Raw genomic sequence first — 19,927 nt, forward strand, 5'->3', positions numbered from 1 at the left:
TCAGGTATTGAGAAGTACTTTTCATTTTAGTTGGGACAAAGTGCAGCTCCTATTTCCTTTGCAAAGGTGGTGAGGAACATTTTATACATAAAAGCCTTTGGGAAAAAATTCTCGTTTTCCACCACCTACATGCTGCATGTAAAACACCTCCTTCCTACACTAGGTAGCTGTGAAATACCAGTGAGAACATTAGGCAGCTTAAATACACTATGCACATACGTATCTGCACATCAGATGTGAAATGTAACCAGCATCAGTACCTGCACAATTGGGTGAACAGTGATTTTGTGCACATCTTGCTGTGCAGGCTCCTGCACCAAGTTAGAGGCAACAAAGCTGAATCCTCTGAAAAGATGATGAGCATTGGCACTTGGAGGAACACCTGGGGAATCTGTAGAAGAAGGGAAGAAAATAGCCTCATGAGCTGCACAAAAGAACAAAAATGCAATAGCATGGCACCACAACAGACAAAGCCACCCCTGCCAGTCAACAGCAGATCTGATAAACTGGCAGACACACGGGAATATCAAGGCTTTGGTGCGCCTTCTCCATTCTTTTCCTCTGGATTTGAACAATGCCGGGGGATTTTTGCAAGGATGTCTCTTCTTGGATACAGGGATTTTTTCACAGTGCATGTTCATTCTTAGGCAAAGTACTACCTGTGCACAGAGAGAGAGAAGGCACAGGGCAGAGAAGCTTGGAGAGACAGGAGAGAGACAGGGGCAGGGCACCCTGCAGGGCTCAGCAGAGGTTCTCCAGGGAGTGGAAGAAAGCTACAGGCTGCTATACCTGTCCTCTGCAGCACGACTTGACTACAGAAATTACAAAGACTGAAGTGTCATGCTGTCATGCTGGGTCAGGAGAATACCAGGAAGATATGAAACCAATGTAAAAGCACAATACTCCAGTAGTGGTGGTTTGCAGCCTTATAGGAATCTTCTGGAGCAGCTTTAGGAGCTGGGACCTACTCCAAGAAAGGCAGTGGCTGACTTGTCCTCAGGTGAACAAAACAACTAGGACTGTTTTAACTAACTTTCATGGACATTTTCTCCCCATTCTTTCCCCTGACATGGCAAAAGGAGGGAAGGAATCACTGAAGTTCAAAAAATCCTGAATTATTCTACCTTTGGAATGAAATAACCAGAAAGCAATTCTTCATACCTGCAGCACTGCTCAGTGAGAGAAGCAGCATGATGAAACGAGAAGAGCTGTGCTTCACTTAAAATTCTTGAAAGGTTTAAAGAGATCTTTCTCCCCTATGTATGTTTTATCCCAGGTATTTTCCTAAGCAAGAAGAATCACTTTGTAAACCATTCCTTGGTAACTGGCTGGGTATTATAAAACCTATAGTAGTAAAATTTGCCAACCTTTTTTTTTTTTGGGGGGGGGAGAGGGGATTGGGTTGGTTTTTTTTTTTTCTCCTTTTCTCTTCACATTTCCTCCAATGCACCATGTGATTTACCATGACAAAGTTACAGCTAAACTTTCTTTAGAAAGCTATTTCCTTGTAGAAAAGTGTATAAATACCCAGTTATCTAAAGAAAATTCATCCCCGCTGAGCCTTATATCTGACTCACCTGCTTGAGGCCCTGAAGATACGTGAGAATGTGTACTTCTTAGTGTGCACACTCCCTGTATAAATCTACTGGTCAAATGAATAGAGGAACTGAAGTCAGAATTTGGTAAAACCAATAGATCTGCTTGGGAATAAACAAACTGAGACGGCAGCTAATTCTGTTTCTCATCACAAAGCTTCCTCAGCTTTGACAGGAGTCAGAGTCAGGAGTCAGTCTGTTCTTACTGCCCAGCAAGTAAGAGTTCAGATGGAGGAGACTGTCTTTCAGTAAAATGACGTGGGCTTTTTGCTTATCTCAGTGTTTTTGATGGGCACTCTCCTCAAAAATACATGGATGAATCACACCAGATCTCTTGCATCACTGGATACTTTCTACCATGGCATATATATAACAGTGATTTTTACAAGAGGGATTAATTAAGAGGAAAGAATGTTTCTTTTAAGAGAAGGAATGACAATAATTCACATCTGAACACTTCTGAACTTCAGAAAAGCTGTGATCCAGCTCTAAAACTGAAGTGGTAGGTCAGCTCTATTTAAAAATAACTGTTCCTTCATAACTCACTGCCAATCGCTTGAGCAAATACTGCAGAAGAACTATTGATGATTTAGTGTTCACTATTACATATTCATCGCCAACAACTGATTTACCCATTAAAACACTTTTGTTAAGTGCAAAATTATGTTTAAATCATGTTAGCTGACTGACAGCTCAGAAACCTAAATCATTCTTCTAGGCCCTATAAATCAGAATCATTTCATATGTCTGAATTAGATCCACTTACAAGCACCAATCTTGTATAATGGTTATCTTTCCTCCTGTGAAAAAGTCGTAATACTTTGTTCCACTAGAGCACCTAAGTTTAAGGGTTTTCAAAGACTTCATAACTCTTAAGTAATTTCCTTCATCCTGTTTCACTGGGGCTGGGAAACATCATATTTGCAAAGCAGGGTATTTAGATACTTCAGGTGAAATTTTACATACTTTTTTCTCAGCAGTAAAGTCAGTCTAAAATATTCCTGCTGGTTACAGCCTGCTGTCCCATCAATTGCAACAGTACAAACAATTGTGGACTGAAATCTAAATTGGGTCACGAGAATGATCTTGGTGTCTGATCCATGTTCAAATCACCATTTCTAACCTAGATTGCTTCAGCCTCCAGCTCCCTGTAAGGAGCTGAGTCACCACAAATGAGATGTGGGTCCACAGTGGTGAATTCAGGAAGCAAGTGGCCAGAAAAATCAACTCCAACTTGGACAAATCTCTGAGAAAAAGTGATGTGAAACTATACCCACATAAATGATCTGTCAGTGCCAGAAACCACATCTCTGGCACACTTAGATCTGAGGTTAAGAATCCACAGAAGGCTGTTTCAACCTCCAAGGTAAAGGAAGTTTCTGAGGTACAGCAAATCACTAGACTGACAAGATTTACTGGATCCAAAACTTTGACATAAACCTGCCTCCAGGCAGGAGAACTCATTCATAAATACAGTGTAAAATGACTGTATGTTGTTGTATCCCCTGCTTGGTAGTGTCTTTCTGGCAGCTTCATTAAAACACAACTGCATGATCATGAAGCAGGAATTATTACACTGCTTTCTATCTGAGGATGTTCACAGTAACATGGTTATTTTGTTTGGGGTCTATGTCATGATAGAAAATCCACAAAATAAAGAGGTTATTGTTCTGTTCCATCAGCAGTGTGAGCCAGTATTGAACACATCTGTGATGCTCTCCCTCATCCTGGTTGACCCAACCAGTCAACAGTCAGGGGCTGCAAAATATTCTTCCATTCTGCCAGGGCTTTTCCATCACTCTGGAAGTGCAAATGGATTCACACTTCCAATTACACCTATTTTGAAAAGGCATGGTTTGATTCTCAGGACACTACCCATGGTAGCCCAAAGCAGAATTGAGGCAGGCCATCTCCCCAGCCCAGCCACCACCCCAAAACAAATCTTCCAAGTCAGTGTCTTGTACAAAATAACAAATTTAGTTAGGCAACAGCAGTAACATGCAGAGTGTAAAATATAGCCCCAGGCATTACGAAAACGAATGAAGTGTGAGCTTCCAAAGCAATCCAAACTCTTGATGCTTCTTTGCACATCAGTGGAACTTCCCATGGCAGCACCAGACTACACATCTCTCAAGACCAGACTCACTTGCAGTCTCCAATATTTCAGAGAAATTAGTTCCTCTGAAATCTAAATTAAAGCTAAAATCAGATGGGTGAGATGTCTAGTTACCAAAGATCATGCTTCTATGCAGTGGAATAGGAATATCAGAACATGACCAAAATATACTGGAGACAGGTGGGGATGTTCCATTTGAAAAAAAAGAATTAGTATTTTTATAGCTTGCAAAAGTCAGCACAACCTTGCAGAAAAAAAAAAAAAATAGGAACTGACTGGCAAAAGATTTGAAGTAGATACCATTATTTCAAACCTCGTGAAAGGAAGTTTGAGCCAGGCTTTGAATAAAAGTTTGGGCTAGTTTTAAGAAAAAATAGTGTAGGTCATAAGCCTGAACAAAAACTGCTGGAAATCTCAGCTCTGATTCACGTGTTACAATGTAGGCATTTTCATAATGCAAGCTCAGATCTTTCCCTCTCACTACAACAGTTCTGGGGCAATTTGAGGGTTGAAGCTTATACTTGGTTATTTCAACAATACTACATGATATTTATAGAGCTTACCATCTTCAAAGTGTTTTACAAACAACAACTAATTCAATTCTTACACTTTAGAAAGCATAAATAGGTACTTATTACTTACAGGAATATCACAGGCAGAAATGTAACGTAACTTATCCATGTCTAGCAGGAGGCAACAAAATAAATGGGATTACCACTCTGACATTATTGATATTCTTGCTTTCCACTTAAAAGAGTGGAAAGATTGAGTTTTGTGCAACAGTCACCTTCATATGTATATAGAGTAAAAAGTGTGGTATTTCTATTAGGAAATAGAAGTTACAGGAACAACATTCTCTCTGCAAGCGTTTTCTAAATATTGTGGGCGAAATTTCCTGTTGGCATAACTCTGCTGACCTGAGAACTTCAAGATTCTTCATTGCTTTTAACCGCACATTAACTTCCAACAGTCCATAGTCTGTGGGACGTCATAATTAAAACATCTATGCAATATATAATTACATACTAACTTGCAGAGATGCAAAGTTCTTTGAAGCCGAGGTAACTTAAAATAGTTAAATTCAGCTAGTGTAAGCAATGATGAGTAATAAAATAGGAAAGCAATAGTTATTTTTGCTTTTAAAAATGTGAAATCTGTCCTTCCTGAAGACAAGTTAATGTGAAGCTGATGAAATACTTATGAGCTTCTTTTGTTGGAAAAGCAAAAACAGTCTTTGCTTCCTGCTGGATATGGCAAAACCCTGTAATGCCACAGATGATCAGACTTTTAGACTGTGTTGGAATAGGGAGGGGAAGGAAGAATGAATTCACTAACTGAAAAGATGTATTTACCCATGTGCCACCTTACTAACCTGTGGGGGTCCGAGACGTGAACTCTGGATCAAAATGAAAGGTGTCTTCTGGCCGCCCCACTGCGGGCTTGAAAGGAGGCTTGATTTCTTTTCTGTAGAGTTTCTACAAGGAGAAGAACAGATCACAATCAACATCAACGTTTACACCCTCAGCATCTGCAGGTAGACTCCCCTGCTTCCTTTAGGGTGTCCTCTCTCAGCTCCATGCTGTCCTTGCTGGACTGACAGAAAAGGATGATGTATCCATGGTTCTGGCTCCTGCTTGACAGGTTGGCTTAAAATCTGTGCTCTGCATGGTCTCTGCAGATTTAGCTACTGGAATCCTGAATATAAACACAAATGATCCTGGCAAAAATTTAGCCCATAGAATGGAACAGTATTCCAGCTGGGGCATCTGGAAATTCACTGGTCTAAGGGCAGGACTGGAGTGTGCAATGGTAAGACCAGGAAACAGGGTGACTTCAGCAGAGCAGCAATGGCAGTCAGCACAAAGAACTGCTAGGAAGCCATGAGTGTTTTAGCATTTATTATTTGTCAAGAACCAGCAATGTTTGACATGCTGTCAGACTGAGCTGAGCAACAGGCTTGGCTGCCTGGTCCTTACAACCTAAAAAAGAGACTTGTTCTTTTAGCATACCTGGTAAAAAGGAAGGGGGTTTACAGCTGGTGATTACATGAAATTCCCATCAAAAGATGCTAGGGAGAAAGCACTGGGAATGGGTGGGGAATCACACTGAAGCTCTACATGTGGCTTGAACTGAGGAGCAAAACCAAGGTAAAACATAAGGAAGAGAGGAAGGTCTGTAACAGGTAAGTACTGCTCGGTGTGTGAGTTTCTGCTGGTGACTGAGGGGTCATGTAGGGGATCACCTAAGTAACAGGCACCATAAGTTCATCCTAATGCATCCTACCTTTATTGCAAGGGACTTTGTGGCTTGTTTACTCATTCTCAGAGATCTTTAAGAAATTTCTACACCATGCTCCTTTGCAAGCATTCATACACACACACACACACACACACACACACTGAGGTGCAGGATGTCTGGATCTGATCCAAAGCCTACAGAGGTTAATGGAAAGAGCCCTAATGATTTCAGCCATCTTTGCACCATCTCTGCCTGAAATGGCCAAAACTGAACATCATGCTGATAGCAGCACGGGGAACAGAGCTCCAGTTTGACTCCCTGCCCCATGTTGCAGTCCCTAGACTGCATTTCCTTTCTAGCAATGCTTTTGTTCTCAGGTTTCAAAGAGCTGAATTAGTTGGCACAGACAGTTCCCCACAATTAACATGTCTGAGCATAAATGTAACATTTAATCCAAACTTTCAAGTCAAGATAAGAACTGGAGAGTTCAACTTTATGACTGTTTGCAATACATATTTTTAGGTTAGCTCTTAAAAAACTTCCTAATGAGCTGATTTTTCAAAATATTTAATGGAGATTACTAAATGCTTGTCCAGCTCCTTGCGTGCAGGAAGAGTCTTTTTAACTGTGCGTTTTGTGGTGAATTAACTTCTGTAATACAAAGCATGTGGTCAAACCTAGGATATATACACATCACCATAATTTGAATTTGATTTTGCATTGATAAATAAAGGTTCTTGAAGCAGAAAATTCTGTAGCATAGTATTAGCCTTAACATAAAGGATATATTTGTGGTTGAATTATTATTCCCTGGGAAAGTGAAACAGTGAGGTTGGAAATGACTGCAATAATTAATGGCCATTTCACCATAAAAAGTTCCTGCTTGCGTAAAACTGCTCCATATCTTCGGAGAGGAAAGGAGATGAATAACTGCTGTGAGCCACAATGGAAAGCCAGTCTTCCAAATAATTAAAAGCCAATTGCAATCTTAAGCAGGAAGTGTCACTCATCAGCTGAAGAGTATCAACCTAGTAATTAACATACATCTTTTTCTGTCTGCACAGAACTTTAAAAGAGAACTCAGCACCTACTAAAGCTTTTTCAGTTCCTAGCATTTCACCTTGAGAAAGCTATTTGCTTCCAGCTTCCCTTTATTTGTCTTATTTCAGAACTGCAGTTCTTCCACTGTAGAAAGAAATATGTCACATGCACATGCTTCCTCCCCGAAACAACTGCACAGCTCATCCTGTGAGGTCCAAAAATTGGAAAATGTTTCAGAGCTGTACATCATTCAAGAATTGCACTCTCTTTTCATTATCGTAACCATATTCTCTCTGGCCTCTTAATTCCTTCCCCCATCTGTAGTTTCTTAAGTGCTGCTGGAGCTACATTTGTATTTTGAATCCCTAACCCACATCCTCCACTGCTAGGGAGGGATTTAAGATTCAGCATGAGTCACACACCACCTAAAGATGTATAATCACAAATTCACTTTCTGGGAGGGAATGGAAACGAAGAAGTTGCTTGTGTGAGTGAAAGGCACTCCTTTGAGCACAACCCCAATGACTCCCTTTTCCATTTCCTTACTCACTTGTGATAAAAATGAGACAACAGAACAGCAAAAATTAAGACGCCAGAACAGCAAAAGGTAAAGTGCCTAAAACATCTTTTTTCCCCAAGCTCTTGAATAGGGTAACTAAATGAAACCATTGAGGACCAGGAAAAGCAGAGTAGTATCATCTGTGGACTTTTTCATCCCACACTGGCTCCAATTCTCTGAGTGAACCATTACAACCAAAGCCAAATGACTAAACCACAGGGCAGCCCAGCAGAGTTAAACACAAAAGCCTGCTGCAGACAGAACAGCCTCTCCCTTTAGAAACCTGCATCCTGTATACTGCAAAACTCAGTGGGACACAAGCTGATCTAAGAAAATAGTACAAATCACAGCCATTGCTTTGTATACACATAGAGAGGGAATCTCTTGGAGGATTTGAGATCCCTCTTCTTTCAAGAATATTTCTAGTTTAAGGAAATGTATTAATATATTATCTCTTACCATGGTGCCCAAACTATTCAGGGATAACGTATCTTGACTCTGACCTCCTCTGACAGAAACCAACCAGAGTGGGAAATGACAGCAAGTTAAATTTCAAATCTTGCCTTTGACCATTTCTATCAGGCTGGCCATAACTTCTGGTAAAGTTTAAGCAGTTATGTACTTTCTAAGTCATGGTAGTCTTAGCACCATATGCAAAAGTTACTGTGAGTTCCATCATCTGTTTAAATGGGAACAGGGTCCCAGTTTTCCCAGTCCAAATTCCAGTTCTGATATTCAAATTTTTGTTTTAGGGCTTCTTATTAGGCATTCAAAAAGAGACTTTGGATATGGTAGTGCTAACTGGAGCATTTAAATTTCAGGCTGGGTACTTAGGATCATTATATATTTGCTATTTTGCACAGGTATAAGAAGCTTAAGATTTTTTTTTCTTCCACATTGTTTCCACATCCATAAAGGAGAATTGCACTCCTTAGCCCTTAATGTTTTATTGAGAATATTATTTATTTCTCTTTCCCAGTAACGGATAAGCTCCCACATCCCATCACCATTTTTTTAAAACTGGCCGCAGCATTGATTTAGCACAGAAAAATGTGACTGACAGGAATCACTGCATATCACACAGTGTTGTCGGATCCAAAGGCTGTGCTGAGGGAGTGCATAATCCACAGAACGAGGGAGATGGACTCCAGGGTGTGAAAACACTGATGTAGATATTCACACCTCGATACATATCCATGCCTCTGACTACTTATCAACCCCTCACATCCTCCTGAGACTTTGATAATAATTACCTATGAATTAACCAGAAACCATTTCTATTGCAGTTTGAGAAACTATGAGCTTCTATTGACTTTCTTTCTGATTTCAGACAAAAACATTTTTATTTGAAATAACTAATTTTCATCCAGGTGCCACTGGCCTTTTCTTAAAATATGTTGCCAGATCCCTAATATAATCTTCAGATGAACATCTCCTCAGCTGGAACTTAAGTAATACAAAAGAGAGACTAGTAATAAAATGCTGCAACATTGTGTTTCTTTCTCTTCTTATTTATAAGTAGTTAATTTTTCATCATCTTTAAAAAAACACACTCCTAAAAACCCAGAGATGTAAATGCTCTGTACATGTGCCTGGCAAATACCAGAAAAAGGAAAATGGTTTAATTTCATTAAAAACTATTTAGTCATTTCCTCAACTGAGTTTCTTTGATGAAGAATTGAATTATTCCTTAGACACTTTCTAGAAAGATGCTACCCTCCACAGTGATGCACTTGTAGTGTGAGAATAAACTCCCTTGATACATATACCTGTCATAGAAAATCCAATAAGCAGACAAAAGGATGAGCTACATTCTAAAATGCTTGTCCTCTCCTAGATTAATGACTCAATGTTATTGCCTGCAAATGATAGAAGAGCTAGCAGAATTCAGACCTCAGGAATTAATTTTTGCTGTTGCTAAAATCTGCAATTAAATAATTCACATTTTCAGTTTAGTTTAATCTCTGATTAATATTAAAGGAAAAAGACCTGGAATCCACTTTCTTCCCACTCTTTTCCTCAGCTGTATTTGACAATTCGTTTTCCAGCATGTCATTTGCTCTAGTTCCAATTTAGCCTGTCATCTAAACAAAAACTACTGTTTATAGCCCACTCCTCTGACAGCAGTCTGCAAAAAGGGATTTCATTTCTCATTTTCAATGAAAAGCCAGAAATTCATTATGCATGACCTGGGAAGAAGAAACAGTGGTAAAATATCAGGAACCAGGCTGTGCTTTCTCAGAACCAATGACTGAAATTATCTGAGGTCAACTCATTTTGGGTCTGCTTAAGAAGAAAAGAAGGTGCAAGGTTAATAAGCAGGTAAAACTGTCAAGGAGCTGGACATCTAATCTCTTTCCTGAGCATTCCAGCCTTGATCATGAAAGACAGTCCATCCATTTAACAACAGATCTACTGAATTTGTGTCATGGTGCCCTACTAAATGCCTCAGAGCAGCAAGACTGATACTTTCAGAAACCTCCAGCTATTTTTCACTCTGGAAAGTGGGAACTTAAGGCTTTGTTACAGGGCAACAGCTGTAAAAATGTGAGTCTTACAGAGTCTCATGCCACAATTTAAGTCTGGGCATAAAAATCCTGTGTCAGATTGTCCACAGTTCATGTAGCAGAGGAGTTAGCCAGAAGTTAAACCTAAGGTGGCTGGAGATTTTGCTGAAGAATGGCACTCTGGAACATGGGAGTGGCTTCTGGGAAAGGCTGGGATGAGGAGGGTTCCCTGGCCACACTCATGTTTTCCAGGATTGCCCTTACTGCCTCTGCATGCAGTGGTCACACGGTACCAGCACGCTGCGCTTGGCAGCAGCAACTGCACCATTGTGACAGGGGCCATTCCCACACTGTGTATGCTGTTTCCACTGTGTTTGCTGTGTTCATCTAAACCAGACATTATATCTGGTTGTGTATGTTTGATTACTGCCCCAACAGGTAAACACTTCAGTGACAGAGAAAATAACCAGCTCCAATCCAAAACCCAAGGGAACAGCTCTGAAAATACTGTGAAATGAAAGCCCGAGTCACACAGTTCTGTCTGCAACTCTAATATCACTGCAACATCAAGACTTCACACATGACTTAGAAGGAAGAAGCTAACTCATTTCTGTTTTGAATCTCTCTTTAAAATTAGGTGATGAAATTTGGTGCTTTGTTCCTGGTTATCATGTCACTCGTGTAGGAAAAATCATGCTTAAAATCAAACCTGTTTCACACTGCATTTCTAGCAGACACTAACCCATTCTTACCCTTCATGATAAGGGGGCTTTTGGTGGAGAATTGTTTTACTACAGTTGCTGAAATTTTCTGAGCTGTCAGTCACAGCAGCCCTGTCTATCATAGCTGCCAAGGTAGCACAGAAGTTCTCCAAAAGAGCTTGCCTCTTGCTCTCTGAGGTCTTTATATTACCAAGGCATAAAGTAAATCAACATTTCTGTCCCATCTCAGCAGTGCTGTTTGATGACTGTCTGCAAACTGATGTGGGAGATTCAGTATACATTATGGGAGAGCAAAATGAGGGCACCAGGGAGTCTTTTCCTGCAACTGTACAGAGACCAGTGCTAAATATCTATGTCTGATCCATTTCTGTTCTCTGACCCTGTTCTGTTTCTGTCTATGGAGAACACGTTAACAACTGGTTGGATGATCATTGAGAGTCAAAGTCCTGGCTTCAGCTCAGGGCCACGCTGGCTCACACTGCTCTGAAATATGTCCAATACTGTAGCTGCTGGAACAAGATAAGCCTCCCAAGATCTCCATGAGTGATTGCAAAATTAGGATAAAATGAAGAAATATATTACAAAGATGATAGCTGATCGGTATAATAATGATCTGTCTCCAAGAAAGTGCAAAAAGCACTAATTATGTTGAAATAAAATGGATTTTTACAGCTATATTTCACAGCAGTGTTAGAGGGCTGGATAACACATCAAAGGGCAATTAAATCCACCTTCCTCTCTAGCTCCAAGGCACGTTCAAGCACACCTATCTTCTTTGTGGTAGATATTTCCCTGTCCAAAAGAGCTTTTTCAAATGATGGAGGACTGTAGAGTTTCCTTAGGACAGGCATGAAATTGTTCCCTAAAGAACGGAGCTTGAAGCAATCACCAATTATCATGACAGAAGGTGGTCTTGAATATTCTCCTGGGACAGAATTGACTTTTCCAAAAACCTTTCCAAGATGCAGAGCCTCATTTATTTATGATGAGTTAGTGAGCTGCTCCACTAGCAAACACAGAAAGAAGAAAAACCCTCTCACTGTTCCAGTGCTTCTTATTATATCAAGACATATTCATCTGACCTATATGTTGATTGCAAAGCTGAGGACTGTGGAGATATCTGAGGAATATAGAAAATAATATTATTTTTATTTATATTAATATTATTTTTAAATAATCATAATCATAATCAACAACCCATGTCTTTTGGATTCTCTATTTTTTTATTTTCACTTATTGTTTTCATAAATATAAAGTCTTCATACAGAATCTCATGGTTAGTAAGAAGCAAAAGAGGAAAGAGACTCTGGACTCGAGAACATATGTACTGGGACTAAAAGTCAGCTTGACTATATAGGAAAGTCTCAAAATCCACTTCCATTGATTATATTTTAATGTGTTTATGAATCATGACAACTCTTCAACATGCAAATAAAATTAGATATTCCTAAGGAGTTTTACCAAAATAAATGGGTTTGTGGGCCTTTCAAAGGCTACCTGGGCACCACAAAATGTTCTCTCACAGAAGAATTAGCTTTACTGCAAAGTCCTGAGCAGCAGTTTGAGAACGGCTCTGTAACACAGATTCATGCAGTTTTACCAGAATTTATTGTAAGACTCACATCAATGTTACTGATTGTACTAGCATTCATGAGTGAATGCATTAAATACTGAAGAGACACAACAATATCATAACATAGGCTGGATAAAATTAAACTAGAAAATGCTAAAGGATGTGGATAACAGGAGCTCTGATGCACTGGCAGATGTCCAGATCAAGAATGAAAAATGTTTTCCGCCAGGTTTGTCTAAGAACAAGTCAATCTGAAAAAATACGATGCTGAAAATGTGAGATTTAACCTCTTACGAGTCTAAATCAAATACTCAGATAAGCTGTACCACCACCTTTATGAGCTCTAGCTGTTAGCAATAAAATAAATCCTTGTTTACCATTCTGTTAATCACATCTGACATGTCTTACTTGAATCATATTTAATTTAATCAACTGTTCCAATTTTGAGCACTGATGCTAACAAGCATGCAAGAGGGACATAGGCACCCACTGAGAAGGCTCTAACTCCTCTGTGTTGAAGTTAGGCTCTCAATGTCAGAGAACGTAATCCTATTCCTAAGCATAGCAGTTCATCTTCAAAAAATGTAGCAGCTAAGGAAAAAGAATGCTGCTCCACTTACATTCCAGTCTATAGTAACAAAGAAAGGGTGACGTTTAATTTCTTCCACTCCATCAAATCCAGCACCTGAGAAGAGAAGGAAAGAATCAAAATGAAGTCATGCTTATAAGAGAGCAGCATAACCTTTCTTCTCCAGTCTCCCTCCCCATCCCCGCTTTTCTTCTGACAGAGTGAGAGCCCCCATCTAAACGTTTCTTCTAGTCAAGAAATACTGCATGGTGCAACTGCCACTGCAGTATAAACTCCCATAAACAGACAAAGGCACTTCATTAATGACAGTTTGATCCCAAGGGTCTTTTACTTTTTTCTAATTGAGGCTGCTGCCAAGGTTTTGCATGAGACGGGATTTTAGCCACAGCAGAGTGCATGCCCCAGCAAGGTCAGGAAAGGCCCCAGGATATGCCGATACTCTGGCAAGGCTCCACCAGTGGCAGCTCTTCTATCCACACTGGCTTTCAAACCTTGATTAGCTACTGTTCTCCACAGGCACAGAAAGCTGCACTACAGGCAAGTATAGACTCAAAATACCAAAAGCCTCCAAATGATTTGAGGGAAGCCAGGGTTTTAGGTTCCCCGTCTTCAAATACTGTCTTCAAATTCCTGTGAGTACCAAAATCATCACTCTCAGTGTTATGTTATGTTCCCTTCACTATTAAATTTCTGTTACATTACTGTAGGAAATTTAGGGAAAGTCTTCTGAGATCTGGTAGTGAATCTAATTCCTTCATTACTTTTGCCTTATGTTTTCACTGAAGATTGACGTTTTTATTCCTTTAGCTCAATTTATTTGCTTCAGTGCTATCAGAGAACCAAACAGGTACTCAGAAATAATTAAAGAACTGTCAGAGAGGATCTAGAATGCCATTTTTGGGGTTGATTTGACCTTATTAATAGCACTTCTCATTTTCATTTCAAGGAAAATTAAAATCTGGAAGCAAAGGCTTTGCACTGCAATTCTGGAATCAGTTCCTGAAGGGGACCCATCCTACTTCTTTACAAGCATGCTGAGCATCCTTAATTCCCAAAAGGATTTGAGATTCCTGCGCACCTTGCAAGAGGCACTCAGCACCTCAGAGTTTTTTATGTATGCAGTACTTGTACTTCAGGAAGATAACATTACAAGCAGCTTTACAAAGGCCTTGCCAACGGAAGCTTTTGGAAAATGTGATGTCTGCTCTCCTTGTGTACAAGACCATTATTGATGTTTGTCAAAATGCAATGATCAGGAACTGCTTCCTACAGCCTGCTTAACATTCACTGATGAAAGGATACGGAAAGCAAACACTTTGTAAACATAACATGCAGAATTGTCTGTGAGGCCTGCTGGAAAACAGCAAAGAGGGATGATCTGATTAATTCCCCATCCCATTAATCTTTCACTATGGGCAAACACAAGCAATGCACATGAGGGTAAAGAATCCTAGCCTGCCATACAAAATCATGTGCTCAGAGGTGATCAGCCCCACTGAGGAGCCTGTGGGTTATGACAGACAGACATTTCTAGGCAAACACAACATGAAATCAAACCTTGGAAAAAGAAAGAGGACAAAAGGGACAATATCATTGCACTGTCACCATATAAGTCTGTTGCATTCCTGCAACTGGAGTATGGATTGTAGCTGACACTCCCCCTGTAAAAGGGTATACTTATTAAAGTTAGGAAAAATCAAAGATGGTCAACACGGAAGCTTATGGAATGAATGAGGAATGTTATGGAATAACTGAGTAGGTCCGGACTTTTCATCCTGGAAACAGATGACCAAAGATGTATACAATAGATCACTAAACGATGCTAGCAGGAATCAGGTTCAGAAGAACCTGGAGATGTTTCCTCAGGAAACAGACAGTTGTGTGATGTGGAATTACTTGGAAAGGATGACGTGGTGTAAAATACTTATATGGGTCCATGGGGAGGCCAGGAAAATCTGTTGAAAAGAAATCTGTTGAAGATTACTTCATCGACAAACCACAAGAGTTTCAAAAAATCCCTTGCTTGACCTTAAAGAAGGAATAGGAGAAAATTTGGGTGAAGCAACACATATGTTTATCCTGTTCTTACATGCCCCATGGCAGTTGTTTATGGCCCATGGGTACAGAACAAGAAAATAGTAAGTCTTAGAAAAAGACTTCTTCTATGATTTCCGTAGCATATTTTTGTTCAATGCACAGTCTGAAGTCTGCAAGATTCCCTTGGCAGTTTCATTCTGATTTTAGCAATGCCAACAGAAACACAAAACCAACAGAGTTACTCTGAAGAGAATTACATTAAGCAAATCTTCAGAAAAGAAATACCTGTGAAAAATGCTTTGAGTCAGTGGTGGTGATTGGAAACTGCAATGCGCAGTAAATGCTCTTTACCACATCAGGACGAAACCCAAGTGCCAGATTGATTTTTGCAGGACTGGGATAAGTGCTCAGACACTGTAAGACACTAGTAGCATATCCTAGACTGAGGAAAATTGCTAATGCATTCAGTTTTCTCCACTCCATCCCTTCCGCACTACTTCTCTTTCCCTCCTGCTTAGGCTAATGGATACATCATTGTGTGTCGGGAATGGCATGCTTTTTTTCAGACCGTCTATTTGAAAGCCACACTTTTTGCTACTGTTGTTGTTCCTTTTTCCAGAAACCCACAGAAATAAGAACCAAGAAAAAAGTCCACCCACAGCTACTTCTTTTAGTGGAGGGCTGCAGTGTTCAGTAAGAAATGCAAGCATGTAGTTAAGGCAGGCATTTGTTTGAAAAATTTTCATTTCCCAGTTGGGGCCACCTCAGCTCCAGCACAGAAGGAATATATTGTTAAGTGCAAGGGCTTAATATATTAAAGAAATTTAGGATGGTAATAGCCTAATTTTGCAAAGAGTGGATGACTTCCAATTCTTAGCAACTGATTTTATGCTATGGAGAAGGTTTAGCACTTCCTGCAGTTTTTATTCCCTGACCTTCTGTGCCATGAGACCTGCTGGTGTAGCCCACAACTCCTCCTTGGATTGTGTGCTGTGGCTGCAGGCAGCAGCATGTGGCCTGGTGCTCTCCTCAGCTGGAGGAGGGAAGTGGCCCTCCTCCAGGGTGCATTCAGGAACAGCTCTGGGAGCCAGAAGGACAGCCCTGATCCCGCTGTAAAAGTCCATGGGAGACATTAGCATCCGTGCTTATGCTGGAGTCTCCCTGGATTTGCTCAGCATGTTTCAGTCATTCATCTACCATCTGCAAATCTACAGGGGAACTGAAAAGAGATGTGCTTTCATGGAGAAAAGAAAAGCACTACAGAGGTCATGACTGGAAAGGCCTGCTTCATGGAGATGGACATTTCTTGGCATAGAGATGGGTATTCAGCAAACAGCACACTGCATGACCACAAACCTTTCACCTTCCCCAAGGTTTCTGGTGAGTTTGGGTTTTTAACTTCATTTCAACATCAATTCAGCAATAAGACCTATCAGTCAAGAATAATCAGCACTACCAAACCTATTGCCTGCAAATATTCTTACGTGCCATCTAGTTCCATGAGGGTCTGAAAAGATAAATAATTCTTTCAGATCAAACTGCCAGTTTAAACACATTATAGAGTGCAAGCATTTATATAAAAGCAGCCTCATATTAGTAAGTGAGAACTTAATTATCTAAGTTTTATGCCTGTAATAAAAGTGCCTGTAAAGAGTAAGAGTAGAATGTTCTATTTTTAATTGGTTTTGATTATTGAATCATTATGGACAACACGAGCCTTGAAATATTAAGGGCAAGAAAGGAGATCTATGAAATTTGAAAGTTGATTACTTGGATATTCAAATTCATCAGGAAGAGTTTCCAGAATTTTAGTTTCAGATAATTAAATTTTAGTGTCTCCACAGCTTCAGAATCTTTTTAGTGGGCTAGACTTTTTGAAGTACTTTTCTAAGGTTTACAAGAAATCTTTACAGTTGCTCTAACAAAGGGGAAAGTTGTTTTTTGTTTAAATTCATCATTTTATAAAGCAAAACCCCAAAGTTTTCTATGTGAAAAAGCAGAATGTATCTTCCCTGAGAATATGGGATTAAGAAAACAGTAATGATTTCCTTGGCTTTTACTCTGACCCTACTGGCATATGCTTTTATTTTAAACTTTCTTGGCCAAGCTTCTCAATTATAAGGACTCTGGACACTTTATACTGCTCAGCAGCGCAGGGAGTTTGTTAAATAATATGTTTTTAATATAAAATACATTTTAATATGTATTTTTAAAATAATCATTTTAAATAATAAATATTTTATTTACCTGAGCAGATCCAGGCCTTAGGGCATGTCCCTTGCCTAAGTTCCAGACAATGTAATGAACTAACACCTTCATCATAAAGCTTTACTTCTGAGTGCTTACTCCTTATTTGCCTGGGTATTCAGTTAGTTTAAGAATTTAAAATTATGCTTATCCATAATCTGAAATTTGTTGTACTTAGAGCAATACTACCAAAGCAGTGCTATGCAGATTATTTGTACAGCAAATAGGCTCAGAAAAGAACAGACAGTCCCCAAAACCAGGGATAGCAAAGGAAGACTTTCCATTCCTTAAAGATTTGTCACCAATATTAATACGGGCATCAGACTTAAAAATAGAAGCAAGTAAACCAGATCACTAAATTTCTTCTCAGTCTTGTCAAACTTGCTTCAACCCTAATATTTCTTCCATTGATAATCCAAATCTTCAAAACAAAATTTCAGAATACATCATCAATCTTTACTTCTGTTTGTTAAGATACCAAAATCAAATGGCAAGAAGTGCCTTTTATCTTGTCAATGTTTAAAATTGGATTTTGGAACTAAACGAAATTTCCAGATTTGCAAATTTATGAAACAATGGCTGAAAACAAGTGTTTGATCCATAATATAGTCCATTTGTTTTAGCATGCTTCATTAATTTTCCAAAGATTTTTCAAAACTGGATGTCTAAGCCTACTTTTTTTTAAAATATTATTATTCCTTTCCCAGAAAAAGCTAAAATTCACAAGGCTGAAGCAGTCCTTTTATCTACTGACTTCTGTTCAGTATTTAGGCCAACTATTCAAGCTTTTCTTCTTCTGTTATCAACAGGTCCCTTTCCATCTTCCTTTGTGCTGATCTCAATCAGTTAAAACAGAGTGCCTTCAGGAGCTTTCCACCATTATCCCTGAAATGTTAAGATCTCTTTCTCTGTTACACTTTTATATTTTATTTCCTTGGATGTTTGTGTTAAAAATAATTTCATTCTTTCTTTTTTTATTTTCCTCCAAGCCTTCCCAGTATTTCAATAAACCTCAGGTTTTAAAACCTCGACCCCTAGCAATTCCTCATTATTAACATATGAGGGCTAGAATTGTTATGGCTCAAACTAAGTTTTAGTGAGTAGCTTTTTATTTAAGGACTGGTATCCAGAGACTCCCACTGTCTTGACTGGAGCTCCATTTTGGATGGATAGCAACTTGTGAGAAGGCACAAAATGAGCACAGCAGAATAAAACCTAGAGATGGAGGAAGGGGGGGAAACAGCAGAAAGAAACAGAGGTAGGGAGTGGGAAAAAGTTCGTATTTGGTGCAGCACCCAGTTTTTCTGAACAGAGATTAAACCTAGAAATCCCAATACTCTATTTTTTTCTAGTGTCAAACAAATTGCTTGAGAGTAATTGAAACCTGGTAAGAAAATGTGTTTTTCTACTCTCATGTCTACAGTATATCAGACTACAAGAGTGACCATGTGGATCGAAAGGTAAAACCAATGGAAGGGCATTTCCTCTGGGGGCCCTGTGGGATTCCCCTGGTAGGAGAGGGGCCAGAGCAGCATGCTGCAGGACTGGCTCCCCACTGCCACCCAGCACTGTGCTTGATTGGGTTGTCCCCTCATCCCTGTGGAGAACAACAACAAAATTTGCAGTGGAAATCATGCCATAGGCATTGTCCATGACCTCATCAAATGCAATTAATTTGTTAATAAAACCCATAAACAAAGGTCAGACGACATAAGATACATTATTCAATATATACTTTATCACAATCTAAACAGGATTATTAACAAAGGGTGAAGACACATCAGTAAAAAGAAGATGCTGTATTTGGGTAATAGAGAATAAAGTCTACTGTAAGACTGCACCGAGCTACTGAGACAGGACTGAAATGCATTTGAGAATGGGAGAGATGAAACCTCAGATTTGCAGCTAAATTACACAGATTCACTTGTTTCTCAGTCCCCTATACTATCATACACAGCAGTTATCTTAAATCATTCATAAAAGCTGGCGGTTTACACACCCTCATTACCAAAAAAATGAAATACAAATTAATAACGTGTTTTAGATTTCAGTGCTTTGCCTGTGCTCCTTACAAATTTCTCTAGTGATGCTGAAGGTTCACTGTGCCTGGGAAGAAGTGCCAAATGCCACCTAATGAAGAGGATAACCATCAGAAAAGATGAGCTGAGAGCAACGACCACCACCAGACAAGGCAGGGAGCACACACCAAATGCCCTGATCAAATGCACACGTACCCAATCTGTTGGAGGGGTTCCTTTTGAAGAGGGCTCGCAGCAGGCTCTGGGCTTCTATGCTCAAGAACTGTGGCATTCCCAGTTTGGCTCTGAAAGAACACAACACTTGAAAAGAAAATAGATTTTTCAAACTTTTTTTCCATCCCACTGTGGCTGAAACAGTGGAATTGTAGTAGTCAGGATGGGCAGACACACGAAATCAGTGACCAAAGGCTGCCTAAGCATAGTGCAATACAGAGAAGCTGATCTTATTCTACGGAATTTAAGGAAGGTTTTACCACTGACTTAGAGGCACAGCAGATCTAATGAATCTCATAAAAATTTTGCAACCTAAATAGGTATTTTCCTACAGAATTTTTTCACTTTTTTAGTTTGCTGGAATAAAATTGGGAATCAAGAGGAATTTAAACAATGAAACAATGGAAAAACATATACTAAACTGCATACTATTTAAAGAGAATAAAACTTT

The 19,927-nt window shown here is 39.5% G+C and overlaps 1 protein-coding gene across 1 annotated transcript in view; it reads right to left on the reverse strand.

The window, feature by feature from the left end:
- RPS6KA2 (ribosomal protein S6 kinase A2) overlaps positions 1-19,927 on the reverse strand; it is a 156,516-nt gene that overhangs the window by 29,067 nt on the left and 107,522 nt on the right. Inside the window, exons 10-13 of the mRNA XM_082302880.1 lie at positions 19,459-19,547; positions 12,972-13,036; positions 5,084-5,186; positions 261-391 (exon numbers count right to left, since the gene is read on the reverse strand). Of these exons, the coding sequence (XP_082159006.1) occupies positions 261-391; positions 5,084-5,186; positions 12,972-13,036; positions 19,459-19,547 (388 nt within the window). The remainder of the gene's footprint in view (positions 1-260; positions 392-5,083; positions 5,187-12,971; positions 13,037-19,458; positions 19,548-19,927) is intronic.

This window comes from Coloeus monedula (assembly GCF_965178545.1).
Source record: "Coloeus monedula genome assembly, chromosome: 2".
In the NCBI taxonomy this organism is placed as follows: Eukaryota; Metazoa; Chordata; class Aves; order Passeriformes; family Corvidae; genus Coloeus; species Coloeus monedula.